Below are 15,237 nucleotides of genomic sequence, written 5' to 3'. Positions count from 1 at the left end.
AGTGTGCACAGGATAGGAGTCTTGGTTTCAAGCCACAGGTCTCCAACTTCATACACAGTGCTGAACAGTGGTTTTTTTTTTAAAGTGAAAGCAAATTTTTTTTCAGATTCTCTCGTGGAAGATGGAGAGGGGAACAGGGGCATAAGTATGCAGCTTACTTACTCTTTCATGTGAGAAACAGGGCACAGACCTAACCAGGTCTACAAAGAAGTAAGTCCTATTTTGTTCAATGGGGTTTACTCTCAAGAAAGCGTGGTTAGGATTGCAGCCACAAACAGTTACAGCCTGCCTGCTGAGCTATTCCTACTTAAAGAGGGTTGGGGGGGGGGGTTCAAAAATGCTTGCACTTTAAAGTGGTACAGTCTTCTCCCTCAGGCCTCTGCCTCCTCACTCTGCACTATGTGTAGATCAGATCTAAATTAGAAAATGGAAGGGAGGAAAAAGTGGAATATAGTCTTGGAAATTATAGGGAGAACACACCTTACTCAGACTCACTTTCCCAACTTACTCTATAGCTTTGGGCCATTCTATTCCATCAGCAAAATAGCTACTGCTGACAAATGACATAAATCAGGCCACCACAGGAGCCTTTTGACAATATTAATAAGGCAGACAGAGAAGCTATTTTCCATTAAAACGAGTTGCAAAAGGAAAAGGAATACTGTACTTTGGACACAAAGAGAGTGATTGCCTTGTCCGCTTGACCTTGTTGATCATGGAGGGCAGAACACCAAAAAGGTTCAATAAAGGTAAGACTGCAGACTTCCTGCAGCTCCCCCCCCCCCGTCCAATCGACTCGGCCAGCAACAGTACAGCATAAATACAGTGGCAAATTGGTCCAGCATTGTCAGGCTAGGCGCTCTGGGTTTGAGGTTATGTTGCTGTGGAAAAATAATATTCCTATTATGGCAGAAGTGATGCTACTTCCAGAGTCTGTTGCCATAGTGATGACGGGCCCACCAGAGCAGGAAAGGACTTAAATGATCCTGCAAATCAAGCAAGGCACACGGCTGCTACTTGAAAGGTGGATTTTGGAGCCAGTATTTTCAACAATATCATCCTGGTTCCACTTTACCATAGTAATGTTACGTATTTCTGTTTCTTGGTGCGGTAAAAAACTACCTGACTGATGGATAACTTGAAAAGCAACACTAGGTGAGCAATGCCCTCCCAGGAACAGATCAGAGGCTGCCTTTTACAGAGTTCAGCTTCGTTCTTTCCCTTGAGTCTGATATATATATATAGAAAGAGAGAGAGAGAGAAAATTAATCACTACCCACAAAAGACAAATAGAAAAGAATGAAGGTATATCTGTGAGTTTGCCAGCATGTATTCAGATTTAAGAGTGGAAGATCTGCTGCAAAATATTTCACATTTGCCTTTTACACAAAAACATTTTCACTCATGGGTAAAAAAATATGCCATTCTGCATAAGGGCCCAATCCTACCCAATTTGCCAGTGCCTATGCAGCCGTGCCAATGGGGTGCACACTGCATCTGTGGTGGGGAAGCAATCACAGAGGCCTCCTCAAGGTATGGGAACATTTGTCCCCCTTACCTCGGGGCTGCAATGTGGTTGCACCAGGGTTGGAAAGTTGGATAGGGTTGGGCCCTCAGACAGCAAATTTAGGAGGGCAGCTCTAGGCATGATTTCCATAAGAAGGGTCGGCACTTTACATATCTTCCCTCAAAGACATGTATTTTGATGAATACAGGCCTCTGCTTCCTCACTGAGCTCTGGAACAGCCAGATAACTCTTCTGTATATCTAAGCTGCTGCTGAAGATCACATCACTGAAACACATTTGGCAATCCAAATCTTGATCAACGACTTGCATTCTTAAGTGTGAATGGTTTGCTTTGATGGTTAAAAAAACAAAACACAGCACTATGCATATTGTTGTTAATATTTTCATATTTTAGCTTAAATATCTTTGTACGTGTGTTTGTGAAAACAAAGCTTTTCACAGCCTGACTGTTACTCTTTTCTATTTATTCTTTCTTAGAGTTATGCAGGCACCAATGTTCTTATTTGGGGCACACTGAGGGGAGCTCAGAAGACTCTGTGCAGAGATTAAAAAAAGAAAAAGAAAAAAGAAAGTTTAGGACCTTCTAGCATGCTCCAGGGCCCTACAATTTCACAATTAAATCAGAAACTAATGTCTGCAAGTGTTTCACCAATTTAACTGATCTGGTAGATACCCAGTATGAATGCATACTTGTCAAATAACAAACAAAACCACATAATGAAGGGCCATCCTTCCATTTTGCAAGCATGAAACATTTTCTTTATCATTTAATGTCACGCAAAAAACAAATGAGGGGAGGAGAACTCAATTTCCTTTATTTAGAAGTGATGATGCCAAATCTTTCAAAGGTGGTTTTGCCTTGCACATCTCAGATGATTCCCATTAAATTACAAAAACAAAGAGGTCTTAGGCCCTAAAGTTTAGGGTCCTTCAAATGCTGACATGTGTGTGGGGTGTGTGTGGGAAGAGACTGAAATGTGTGTGTAGGGTCCCTCAAATGCTGAAATGTGTGTGGAATCAATGCTACTCTGCACTGGCAGGCCTGAACATTCACTCCCAAGACAGACTCTACATGCACTGGGCATTAGGGCTTAGAAGGAAAGAAGGAGAGAAGAACCAGGGAAGTTTTAAAAATAGGTGCTCAACTTAAGCACACGCCAAGAGACACCTTATTGTTTAAGTATGAGATGAAGCCCAACCTAATCTTGCAATAAGGGAAATTTGCCAGTACAAAACAGAAAATAAACCAGTTTACGAACAATTGCATACGCAGCAATTTGAGACTGTCAGCATGGCATGACATAGAGCACAATAGTCAAAGCAGCATGGAGAGACGTTTCAAACACTACCTTTTCCCACACGTGACATCTGCAAGTAGATGAGAATCCAGTGTAGGCATCAGTGTTCTTTAAAGCAAAAAACCACATCCAAAAGGCTCATATTCCCTTCCCAACTGACATAGTGGGACGCAGTGGTGGAAATCTCCTCCCAGGAAATCTCACCCAACACCTTATTAGATGTCACAACAGTGCCAGAGAAGATCTTTTTATTTTCTCAGATGTTTTAGTCTTGGAAGTGCTGCTTTAGTTATAGTAATGCTTTGTTCCGCCATTTTTTTTTGTCTTGTATGTATTTTATTGTTCTTGTTTCTTAAAATTTAAATCTACCAGATTGGCACTAAGTTTCACCTGGAATGTCCACTTACTCATGTGAAACATCTCACAGGTATTCAAAGTTCCGTTTTGCAACACTATTAATACTGTGAGCTGGTTCACACAAGAATATGCATTGCCTAATGATTGCAGCATTGAGTAGCAACGACAGCTACCACAGATCAAACAGTACTTTCATAAACACATTCAGCAAGGTCATCAAGTGTTTGGCAATGAAGTGCCATGCACCAGCCCCAAAACTACACAGGCCCCAGTATTCTCTACAGGCCATCTTTCCAGCAGTTTCGCACTTTGACCAAACAGACAATTCTTTCCAAGGAAAGCCATCCATCAGATCCAGGGCTTTGAAACTGCCCAGTCACAGACAGGTAAGCAGGATGAGGCAGATGTTTAACAGCATTTCTTGAAAGCATCTTAGTCCTTGTTCTAGAAAATGTCTATGGTCTAGAAGGCACTTTGCTGAAGTAAAGAAAGTCTAAGACTGGCCAGATCTTAGATGACACCACCCTAAGTTTCCACTAAGAAAAGTGGGATATAAATGTAATTATAACACAGAAAGAACAGATGACACCTCCAAAGAGCATCCTGGTGTTTTGAACTACCACAGAGGTATCAAACTCATTTCAAACAGCAGGCCAAATAGCATCCATGGCGCGTACTGAGAGTCAGAAGTGACATCATTAAGAAGGTGATGACCAGAATTAAGTACTTTTCTCACTTAGGAACTCATTAGCTGCAAATGACGGAAGAGAAAATATGCAAAACTTGATCATATTTTCAAGATATGAGAGAGTCCATTTATCATGCAGGTCGCCCTTTCAGCAGCAACCACTGGCACCAAGGTGTCACTTTGCAGCTCAGCAGCTGAGAGATGCTCTGCAAAGTGACACCGCAGCAGAAGCAGAGTTGCTGAGAGGGTAGCCCACGTGATAATTGGGTTCCCCAGTGTCATAGTAGCTTCTTCCTTTTCAAACTTCTTGGTCTGCCTCTTCCCCTATACGGTTATCACCTTCTGAGGTCTCCTTCCCAGCACCTCAGCAGAAGCAACGTTGTTAAAACATGGCTCTACAAGAGCCCAATTATCAGGAGGGCTGCCCTTTCAGCAGTAACACCTCAAAAACAAGGGCTGCTGCTGAAAGGGTGGCTTGCATGATAATCGGGCTCTTCCAGCTCTGCCCTTTTAGCGGTGCGGCTTCTGCCAATGCTTCACTTTGCAACTCAGCACCTGATGGTGGTGCTGGGAGAGCCCAGTTATCACAGGGAACTGATAAAGAGCTCCTGGAGGCAGTATACAGCCTGCAGGCCTTATGTTTGATACCCCTGAACTAGCATTTCTATTCAACTGCCTATCCACAGTTCATACTAAATCCAACAACTTGGAATCTGTGCACCTACCACATTAAAAAATAACCCCCTCATGGACTTCTGAAGGACTAATTTATGATGCATCTGCCCAAAGCATCTCCAGAAGATGACTCAACATTGGAAATCTCTTCTGTACAGATTTTTATAATAGCACTGCACTTTATGCACAAACCATAGTAACTTATACAATAGCAGACTGTAAGTTTGCGGCAACGAGAACACATTGGATTCCATCAATCATGAAACACAGAGTTGTCAGAAAGGAAAACTATTCTTTCCCCATCCCCAATTCCCACAAGGACTCTATGACAACAGAGAAACAACAGAAGGGATGCACCCTTGATTGTAAATCATTGTTCTGAAGAATGTTCAATTTAAACTGCTCTATTGTCTCCAAAATTCATATATACAAAGCTGGGATAGGAATATTTAATTAGTATATCTAAAAGACACATCTTGCAGGATTTAGGAGAGAATTACAGCTAATCAATCCCCCAGCCAGCTGTGAAAACATCTGTTTGCAAGACTGATAAATTGGTTACTAATGGTTTGTCTAAGAGATTAGAATTTCTTACTTGGCAGATTCCAGAAGGATAACCATGTTAGGGTATTGCAATAAAAACCAGCAAAGAGTCTTATGGTACTTTAAACACTAGTATGGTGTATGCTTTAATGCAGTGGTTCTCACACATTTAGCACCGGGACCCACTTTTTAGAACGAGAAACTGTCAGGACCCCCCAGACATGTTGTCATGACCAGAAATGACATTATCAAGCAGGAAAATTTTTTAACAATCCTAGGCTGCAATCCTACCCTCACTTACCCAGGAGTAAGTCCCATTTACTACCATTGTTAAAAGAATATACATAGTTGCTTGTTAAAAGTACAGTTCTGTAACATTTCCCCAAATGCAGTCACATACTATAGTAGCATCAAGTCTAATGTATGAAAAATAAAATATTGAAATGAATGGGAACCCACCTGAAATTGGTTCGCGACCCACCTAGTTTGAGAAACACCACTTTAAAGGGCTAGGGCTCACTTCATCAAATGCATGATGATGACCTCAGTTACTGAATATATACTTCACTAGATGCCTATGTTACACATACAAAAGATTATGATACAAAAAAGGGGATACACTGGGCTTTCCCTGGAGACATCACAGACTTGCTCCATGCTGGAACTCAGGGCTGGTGCTTTCATTAGGCCAACTAAGCAGCTGCCTAGGGTGCAGGCCTTAGAGATCTGCCTATTTTATACAGATTATTTTTTTAACCCATGTAAAAAAAATGCAACTGATATATATATATATATTATTTTAAGATAAATACCACAACTGTTTTATGGAATATAATTAATTATAAAGTCTTATAAAAAAAATTGAGTGTACAAGCAGTTGGCCTTGCGTAAGGTGCAAAACAGCCTGGCATTGGCCCTGCTCACACTTCACATGGAGCACAGGTTTCTTGGCTGTGCATGCACTTATAGCATCTGATTATGTGATCTCTAGCCCACCAAATATTACATTACAATAAAATCTGTCAGTCTTTAAGGTGCCATTTTGATGACTGTACTTTGCAGATCAATATCAACCTTGAGGAAAATAGAGACAGCAAAGTGGAATTATCTTAGCTCTTTCCCAAAGTTCATATTTGCGCTAAGTTCTGCACCAAGCCATTACTGCATGAATGAATGACTTCACTACAAGGATAAGGAAAGGAGAACTGAATCGAAGGATTACCAGCTTTTGTTTGTCTTTGCATTTCATTGCAAATGCAACAGACAGCACATGTTAAAAAGTGAGGGTCACCAAAGATTAGTATTGCATGGCGTACTATATCCTTTATGCGCAGTACAGTACAATGAATCAAAAGTTCATTAGCCCAACCCAACAAATCTGGGAGAAACCCAGATTGTGCATCTGGCAGGGGAATTCAGGCTTGAAAAATAAGTGTTATTTTTAAAGAATATTCATACATCACTGTTCAGCAAAAGAGTCCAAAGAGCAGTTTATATGGAAAGATAAATGGGTCCCTGTCCCCAAAGGGATCACATTCTAAGTTTAGAAAAGTTCCAGGCACACTGAATTTTGCATTATTCCTACATTTACCTAAAATCCAATCTGCTAATGCCTACATTATTACACATCCATGACAAAAAGGAAAACTCTACTCCTCTTTTACAAAATCTTTCTTATCTAGTCACCTGTAGGCAAATTTTTATTCAAAGGGTGACCAGGCAATTAACTGCCTTCAGGAACTAGGACTTTGACTTGGGGTCAAAGTTGTTGGGAGATGATTTAACAAAGCTTTGTACTGCTTCAAAAACCAACATTTACATTCGCAAAATACCGCCATTTAAATAAATATGCCCCCCTCAAAAAAACATGCAATTCTGTTATCATAGTAGTATATCCAAACTAAAAAACATGAAAGCCAAAAATCAACACCTTTAACCCATTTTTGCCCAGCCCACAGGTGTACACATTTGATCCCTGTTGTATATAAGCAACATTATGCAGAAATGGCTTAATAGAAAAGCAAACATCCAAAATTAATTTTTATTTTCTTAATCCTGAGAAAAACAGGAAATCTCTTTTCCTCTTGCAGCACTGACGTAGCAACAAGGCAAGAGGGAGACTTGAAATATGTGGAAGTGTCAGGTGATCACGACTGACATTCATCACTGTGCACAAAGAAATTGTTTTATAATGCACAAAAATCAAGAGTTATTCATGGGATGACAAGTGGTCCAAATCCAAAAACTTCTACATTTCTGCACGTTTAAGCCAAGAGTACATCCAACTTGGAAGGACTTCACAAATATTCAGCTTGCATGTATCAAACAGATAAGGTGATCTTTGAGGGTGAAAAAAATCTACCTTATGAAACTTGAAAACCTATACAGTACTAACAGCAAAATCCTATACAGGGTACATGTTAAGTCAGAAGCAAGTTCTGTTGTTTAATGGTGTTTACTTCCTAGTAAGTGTGTTTAGGATCGCAGCCTAAATTTTTTGAACAGTTCTTGGCCAAACAAAATAAAGTCAACCCACCAATTTATTTTACAGTATTCCTATCCCACCTTTTCTCAAGAGCTCTAGGAGACACACAAGGTTCTGCCATGTTCTCATGAGGGCAGACATGAGCCCTGCTGGGGCACCCCAAAAGGACCATCTGAGTCCAGCTTTCCATTTGCCCAGTTTCCTAGAAGCATAAAGGCAATAGTCCTCTGCCTGCAACTGGTGTCCACCACCCACCCTGGTATTTAATGGTATACCACTTCCAAACACAGAGATTCCATATAGCCACTGAAACCTGTATTCCCCAGGAACTTGTCTAATTGCATTTTAAAGCCAACATTTTGGGGCGGAAAATACTGTGAATCCATTGTGCATTAGGCAGAGTATTTTATAGCCCTGCACAATCCTGCAAGATAGGTTAAGCATAAGGATAGGGACTGGCTCATGGCAAGCTAACAAGTTTAGTGCTGGGAAAACACTAGAACCCAAGTCTCTCAAGTCCAACACCTCCCCCCCCCAAGGGATTACACCACAGTGTCAACCTTCATTCTCCTACTAGCTCAACATGCCAATGACTCTACAGAAGGCAGACTTGTAAAGAAGCACTGACAGATCACCTTGGGTGAGTAAGGATTTCCCCAGGTGACCAGTTCAGGAAGTTATACCTTTTTTTTTTCCTTGTAGGCCTCTGATGAGCCACTAATAAGATGATTCTATGCAGAAATAAGTCTCATAGTCTTCAGTGGGTACTTACTCCCTTCGCAAGAGTGTTTAGGATTACGGCCCAAGTACAGGTTGGCCAGTCAACATGTGTGGATGTATATGAAAAGCTAACAAAAAAGAATTTCATAGTTTGGTGTTTGTTTTTTTTAAATGAACAAATTTATTAATCAGGCTAGAAGATATCCAGCTGGATCCACTACACTACCAAGAGTTCATTCAAACAGGAGCAAAGCTTAATCCCAAATCTTAACTTACGTATATATACAGGCATGCCCCAGTATACACAAATTTGGTATCCACAGATGCCAGGGACACCTCTTAAAAAGATGGAGATATTTTAAAAAATCTTGTTTAACCAAGATTTTTTAAACGTTCCCCTATCTTTTTAAAAGGCGTCCCCAGTATCCATGGTTTCAGGTATCCACGGAGGATTCCAGAGCAGAACCCATGCGGATACCGGGCAGTTGCTTCCTCCCCCATGTTTATGTTTCAAAAAGCCACTTACTGGCGCCTTCGATCTTGTCCGAGCCTCTGCTCCAGATGATCTGCCGGGTCTCCAGTTTCACCTGGAACGTTTTCCTTTCGGGCCTCTGGGATTTCTTGGAGTAAAACAAAGTCATCACCGTGCCCACTTCCAGGCTCCTATAGAGGTGAACCACTTCGGCTTCACTTTGGATGCAGGGTCCATTGGTAAAAACAGACGCCATGGCTCCTGCTTCCTTCTCTCTCTCTCCCTCCCCCCCCCCCAACAAATGCTGGGGAATTTAATTAAAAGGAAAAAGAAAAACTTTGCAGACAAAAAGAAGCCTCTGCTGCACTGGAGCTGGTGGAGGGGAAAAAAAGACACACACACTTGGGGGGGGAGGGAATTTAACTCGCCATCCTTCCAGCCTGACTCCTTTTTCCAGATCAGGGCTCAATTGAACAAGAAACACACATCTCTCCTCCAGGGAAAGCGAAGAAGGTCCCACTGAATGGCTGCTTATGCAAAGCGGGTTGGGGGGGTCCAGGCAACGCGATCGGCTGGTGCTTGGCTCGGTGGAACCGCCGACTTCTCAAGCCTCCCAAGCAGCAGAAAATCGCCTCCCTCCTGCCTGCGCTCATGCACCATGTCTTCCTCTTCTCCGTCTTCTTTTCTCGCCTTCCCGAGCGGAGCCTAAAGCGAAAGCAACCAGCAAATTGGGGGGGGGGGGAGAAAGAAAAGAAAGATTAACCCCAAAGGAGGAGACTCAGAGTCACTGGGGGCCCCCCAGAGCTTTGGCTGCGATCGAGGCGAGGGGAGCTCTGGTCTGGCCAGCCCCCACCGCCTCCCCTCCTGCCTGCCCTGCCCGCCCCTTTTTTGCGCACTCACACTGTGTCTTGTGCAGGGATCTCTCTCTCTCTCTCTCTCTCTCTTCCCCCCCCCCCGATCGATCGCAGAGGCTGATAAAGATCTCTCTCTCCTCTGCAAGAAAGGGCTGGAAGCACGACGGGAAGGAAAATGTATACTCTGTATCTCTCTCCAATAATCAGAGTGGAGTTCACATTCTTAAAGGCTCTTTTGTATCAGCAATGTATAGCAGGCGCAGGGCTGGGGGAGGAGGAGGAGGGAAGAGCCATTGAAATGAAGCTGATTGTTTTCTGGCAAAAAATAAGTGCAGGAAAAGGGGGGGGGATTAGGGATTCCTCGCTAGATCTTTTCCCAGGGAGAAGATCTCCAGCTGGATCCCCCCTGAGAGAGCCAGGAGTGGGAAATCTGCTGGGCCAGAGTGCAACACCAAGATCCCAGTGTTAAGTTGCTTTCTCTCGCCTCCTTCCTTCCTTCTGGCCTCCCTGCCCACTGCTTAAAAAGCAGCATCCTGCTCCAGATGCCCCTGGAGGGGGCCAGGCTGAAAAGCGCCACCCCCTGATCCTCCTCCTCCTCGCCCTTCCCCCAGCCTTGCATTAAAACAAAGCAAAGGGAAGAGTGATTAGTCTGACTCTTAAAGAGATAGCAGGCTCCATGATTCTGGGGGCCCTCCTCTCGTCCTGGCCTCTGCACGGATCCTCTCGGATTTCTGCTCCATCCCCTTGAGGTCCATCCATCATCCCCCCCCTTTTTTTTTTTGCAAGTGCACACACGTGACAGTGTGCACAAGAGGAAGCAGGGAAAAGTCGGAGTGGGAGCAGGGCGCAATCAGGGCAGACTAAAGAAAAGTGCAGAGAGCGCCATGCGCTTGTGGAAGTCTCTGCCACTGGACGCGTGGCACTCTGCTGATGGTCACTCGATTTGCTGCCTTTAAAAGGGGATTGGGCACACTCAAAGAGGAAGGGGCCTATCAGTGGTTGCTTGGCACCATAGGTAAGGTCAGAGGCAGTGTGCTTCTTCTGTATGCTGGAGGACAGTAGCAGTGGAGGGCTGTTGCTTTCATGCATTGCTTGTGGACTTCCTGGAGGACAGCAACAAGGAGAGTTAGGGCAGACAAAAGAAAATATTTCTTTCCCCAGCATGTAATTAGTCTGTGGAACTCCTTGCCACAGGATGTAGTGATGGCAATTGACCTAGATGCCTTTAAAAGGGAATTGGACAGATTTCTGGAGGTAAAGTCCATCACAGGTTACAAGCCGTGATGGGTATGTGCTGATTTTATATTTTAGAATGCCAGATACAAGGAATGACACCAGGATACAGGTTATCTTGTGTGCTCCCTGAGGCATCTGGAGGGCTTGTGTGCTGCATACAGCCCACCATGGACCTGGGGGTGGCTTGTGAGAGATTGTGTTTACTCTTGCGCCGGTTTCTGTTCATGTAGCTTTTTTCCTATAGGTATTACTAAAGCGACACATGTAAAGCAAGGGCACATGAAATGTATACTGACTGACTGCATACAACAATATTGAGAGCCATGCACTCCCTCTGCATCCCATCATGCACTCCCTCTGCATCCCATCAAAGCACTTCTAAGATTCAGTCTGCATGCCCTAGCCATGCAAGCACCAACTGATCCATCTAATTGCACACATTAGCTGCCCTATAACCCATCAGCAGCTTCTCCATGTTCTTGTATGCACAACCAGAGGGGAAATGACTTACTAGTTACAAGCCGTATGCAGAGAGAGATCAGTGCCTACTAAGGGGTAGTGAAATCTCAGAAGCCATTTTTAACTAGCAACACAAGCCTATGCATGTCGTCTCTGAAGTAAGTCCTATTGCCTTCAATGGCATTTACTCCTAGGAAAGTATAGATAGGATTGCAGGCTAACAAGCTTCTTTGAAAGTTCACTTAATGCACAGCCTTGAACTATAAGTGCATGCCTTAAAAAGGATGTGTCTCCTTTGCTGTAGGTCCAGTAGACATGAGAGGTAGATCATTGTGATGTTTTGCCTGTAATTTAATTTGCCCCTAATTTAATTTAACCATAAATCTCACTGAGTATAGATGTAAGTGTAAATAGTTCCCCCCCACTATTCGAAGTTGATGAGTTATTAAATTGTTTGATAATTGATGAGTTATTATAAATTATGAGTTTTTATAAAGTTGATGAGTTATTATAAATTATGTTTATATTTGAATGCCTAAGTCAGTGTTTCTCAAACTGTAGGTCAGGGCCCACTAGGTGGGTCACGAGTCAATTTCAGGTGGGTCCCCATTAATTTCAATATTTTATTTTTAACATATTAGACTTGATGTTCCCATGGAATGTGATTGCATTTGGGGAAATGTGAGAGACCTGTACTTTTAACAATGATATTAAATGAGACTTATTCCTGGACAAGTGTGGGTAGGATTGCAGCCTAGGATTATTAAACAATTTTCCTGCTTGATGATGTCAATTCCAGTCATGACATCACTTCCAGTGGGTCCTGTCACATTCTCATTCTTTTTAGATTGTGAGCCCTTTTGGGACAGGGAGCCATTTAGTTATTTGATTTTTCTCTGTAAACCACTTTGTGATCATTTAGTTGAAAAGCGGTATATAAATACTATTATTATCATCATCATCATCATCATTCTAAAAAGTGGGTCCTGGTGCTAAATGTGTGAGAACCACTGGCTTAAGTATTTTCTAGAAATTATAATAGAATATTCAGCACATTTTAAATGTGTGTAAATCTTAATCATAGAGTCATGGTTAGTAATGCTCAGTTTCAATACTGTGATTTTCTATTACAGTTCCTGACCATGAGTCCTGTAGAATTTTGAGGCAGACAAGTTTTCTTTTCAGATCACATTAGGGCAGGGGTGCCCAAACCCTGGCCCGGGAGCCACATGTGGCCCTTGAGGTCTCTCAATGCGGCCCTCAGGGAGCCCCCAGTCTCCAATGAGTCTCTGGCCCTCTGGAGATTTGTTGGAGCCCACACTGGCCCGACTCAACTGCTGTCAGCTTGAGGGCAAATGTTTGACCTCTAGCATGAACTGTGGGATGAGGGCTCCCTCCACTGCTTGTTGTTTCACATCTGTGATGCAGTAGCGGCAGCAAAGGAAAGGCTGGCCTTGCTTTGTGCAAGGCCTTTTATAGGCCTTGAGCTATTGCAAGACCTTCATTCATTCATAGAAGTTCATCTTTAATATATTCATTTATGTAAACTTATGTAAATTTATTCAAATTTAAAATGTAAATTAATTCTCCCCCCCTCCCCTGACATAGTGTCTGAGAGATGAAGTGGTCCTCCTGCCAAAAACTTCGGACACTCCTGCATTAGGGCATGCCTAAAGGAAGGGTAAAATCTTGGGTAGTCACCTGGGGATAAGGTGGCAATCCTATTCACTTTCCTGGGAGTAAGCCCCACTGGTCACAATGGAACTTACTTCTGAATAGACATGTGTTTTGCCAAATCCCAATCCAGAGCCAATAAGCCAAGTTACAGTCCATGGTCAGGTTCCAGGTAGGTCAGTCGAATCCTTCAGGGTATCCAAATCAAAGTCCAAAGCCAAAGTCCAGTCACAGTCCAATTCCAAGTTCCATAAGCCAAGTCAGTCTCCTCTCCTACCTCAAACCTGCACTCCTTCAAAACCCACCAAACCCTTTCTGCCTCAGGTGCTCCCTATATACCTGAGGATCTCCTTATGCTCTAGTGGCTGCAGCTGTGCAGCACACCTCCAGCTACCACCTGGGCTTTAATCCTGCATTTACTCAGAGCAAGGGGCACTGTGGACACCACACCCTATCTCCTCGGTAATATCTTCCGCAATTCCAATACAACATGCATAGGTTTGGTTGTGTTTATTGGATGTCAAAACAAATTTCAGTGATCTCTTTCAAAAATTCTTTGAATTTTATTTATTTTGCAGATATTAGGGCTGTAATCCTATGTACACTTACTTGGGAGTAAGTCACAATGAACACAGTGGGACATTCAAGCCAAAGGTGATAAAATTGGACTTAATAATATTATAGATCCTTCTATAAATTCTGGACAATGTAAAAGTGACAAAATGTGCCGGTAGTTGTTTCAAGGTCAGATTGCATGGGTTTGTGCTGTTAGTTACAAATGGCTTCTGAGATGGTACAAATATACTGTTGTAAAGTGTGCTGAATGTTGTTTCCTTTATGTGGACTTACCCAAGTTCAGAAAGGAAATCTGTGGCAGAGAAGGGAAATGATCCCACATTCCCCAAAGCCTCAGCTGAGGGCCTGAGCCAGAAGCTCCTCCTTTTCCATCCTTAATGGCCTTAGTGACCCCATTTAAAAATAAACCAGAAAGTGTTTCCTCCCCATCTTGCATAAAATCAACTTGCATCTCAGTCAGAGAGTAGATTTCTTTTCCTATTAACACCAGGTTTCTTGTATCCTTTGAACATGCCTGGTCAATTGCAAAGCTGTATTGGAAAGAGAACAAAGGGAAGCTTATGGGAATGAAGGGCTGATCTGGAAAGTATTTCAGGGGAGGTTTGTTACTCTCATTCTTTCAAAATCCCCCATTTCCCTTTGTCTCCCTGGCCTCAACACCAGTTAGAAACAACAGTGCATCATCATAGGGTTGGGTCACCCTGACTTCCTACCCGCTGACAGTTTTTAAATATTTATCAGATGTATTCACTAGACCCATAAGGACAGGCTCTGAATATAATGAGAAGTTTAAAAAAAAACACACACAAAAAAACACAGTACTTTGGATACTTAAATCTCACTGGGGCCAAGCCACATGGGTATGTGGCCAGGGCCAGCCCAAGACCTCTTGGCAAAGAGGTGGCATGCCAAGTGCGGCCCCCCCCTTACCTGGTGATGTGCCAACTTCCACTCCTCCCAGTCCTTGGATTAGAAGAGGATGAGAGGAATCGAAAGGAAGAAGAGAATAGCAGGCTAGAGTGTCTCCTCTAAACTTCCTCTTCTCCTTCATCATTCTCTTCTTTTTCCAAGCCAGTGGAGTTGAGTAGATGGATGGAGTTGAGACCCCCCCAATCTGTTTGCTTAGAAGACCATCTCAGTTAACCTCATGGATAGACCAGCCCTGTATATGGCTTTATTTTCTCTATTGTTCTAATACCATGGCGCTGTTGATAAGGTCACCTGCTCCCATGATTTTAAGTAGTAGTACTTAAGTAGTAGTGCACTGCTACTTAAAATCATGGGAGCAGGTGACCTTATCAAGTGGAACTGATATTAGAAGACACTCTCTTCTCCTCCCTCTGAGTATGTAAGCTCAATGGTGGTGAATCTAGAGCACCCCGTGACTGGAAACCTCAAATTCAGGAAAACATACCAGAAATTGGTTTGTCTTATGTAGCAATGCATGAATATGGAGACTGTGCAAAAAATGAAAAGTTGGAACCTGCTTGCCTGTCATTCTGTAATGATTCTTGCATTGTGATGCTTGATGGAGACATTTGGGAAGCACTTGCTCAAGACAGTTAAGATGAAGCCTGTCGCTAATGTCAGACATGTGCTTTTGAGCACAGCCATCTGAAGATATGATCTAGCAACACAGGAAGCAGTGCTGTTTAAAAACACTTAAGTTGGA

General features: G+C 42.9%; 1 protein-coding gene across 3 annotated transcripts in view; it reads right to left on the bottom strand.

Annotated features, from left to right (window-relative positions):
• PLCG1 (phospholipase C gamma 1) overlaps window positions 1–9,162 on the bottom strand; it is a 98,818-nt gene extending 89,656 nt beyond the window's left edge. For all 3 annotated transcript variants that reach the window (XM_066623853.1, XM_066623856.1, XM_066623854.1), the window contains exon 1: window positions 8,821–9,162. In XM_066623853.1, coding sequence (XP_066479950.1) covers window positions 8,821–9,022 — 202 coding nt within the window. In that variant the 5' untranslated portion in view covers window positions 9,023–9,162. The remainder of the gene's footprint in view (window positions 1–8,820) is intronic.
• Window positions 9,163–15,237: the final 6,075 nt, after the last annotated feature.

Source organism: Tiliqua scincoides, chromosome 4 (assembly GCF_035046505.1).
Source record: "Tiliqua scincoides isolate rTilSci1 chromosome 4, rTilSci1.hap2, whole genome shotgun sequence".
Taxonomy (NCBI): domain Eukaryota; kingdom Metazoa; phylum Chordata; class Lepidosauria; order Squamata; family Scincidae; genus Tiliqua; species Tiliqua scincoides.
Note: the sequence above shows the minus strand (reverse complement) of the source record. Positions and strands in the feature narration are given on the sequence as shown.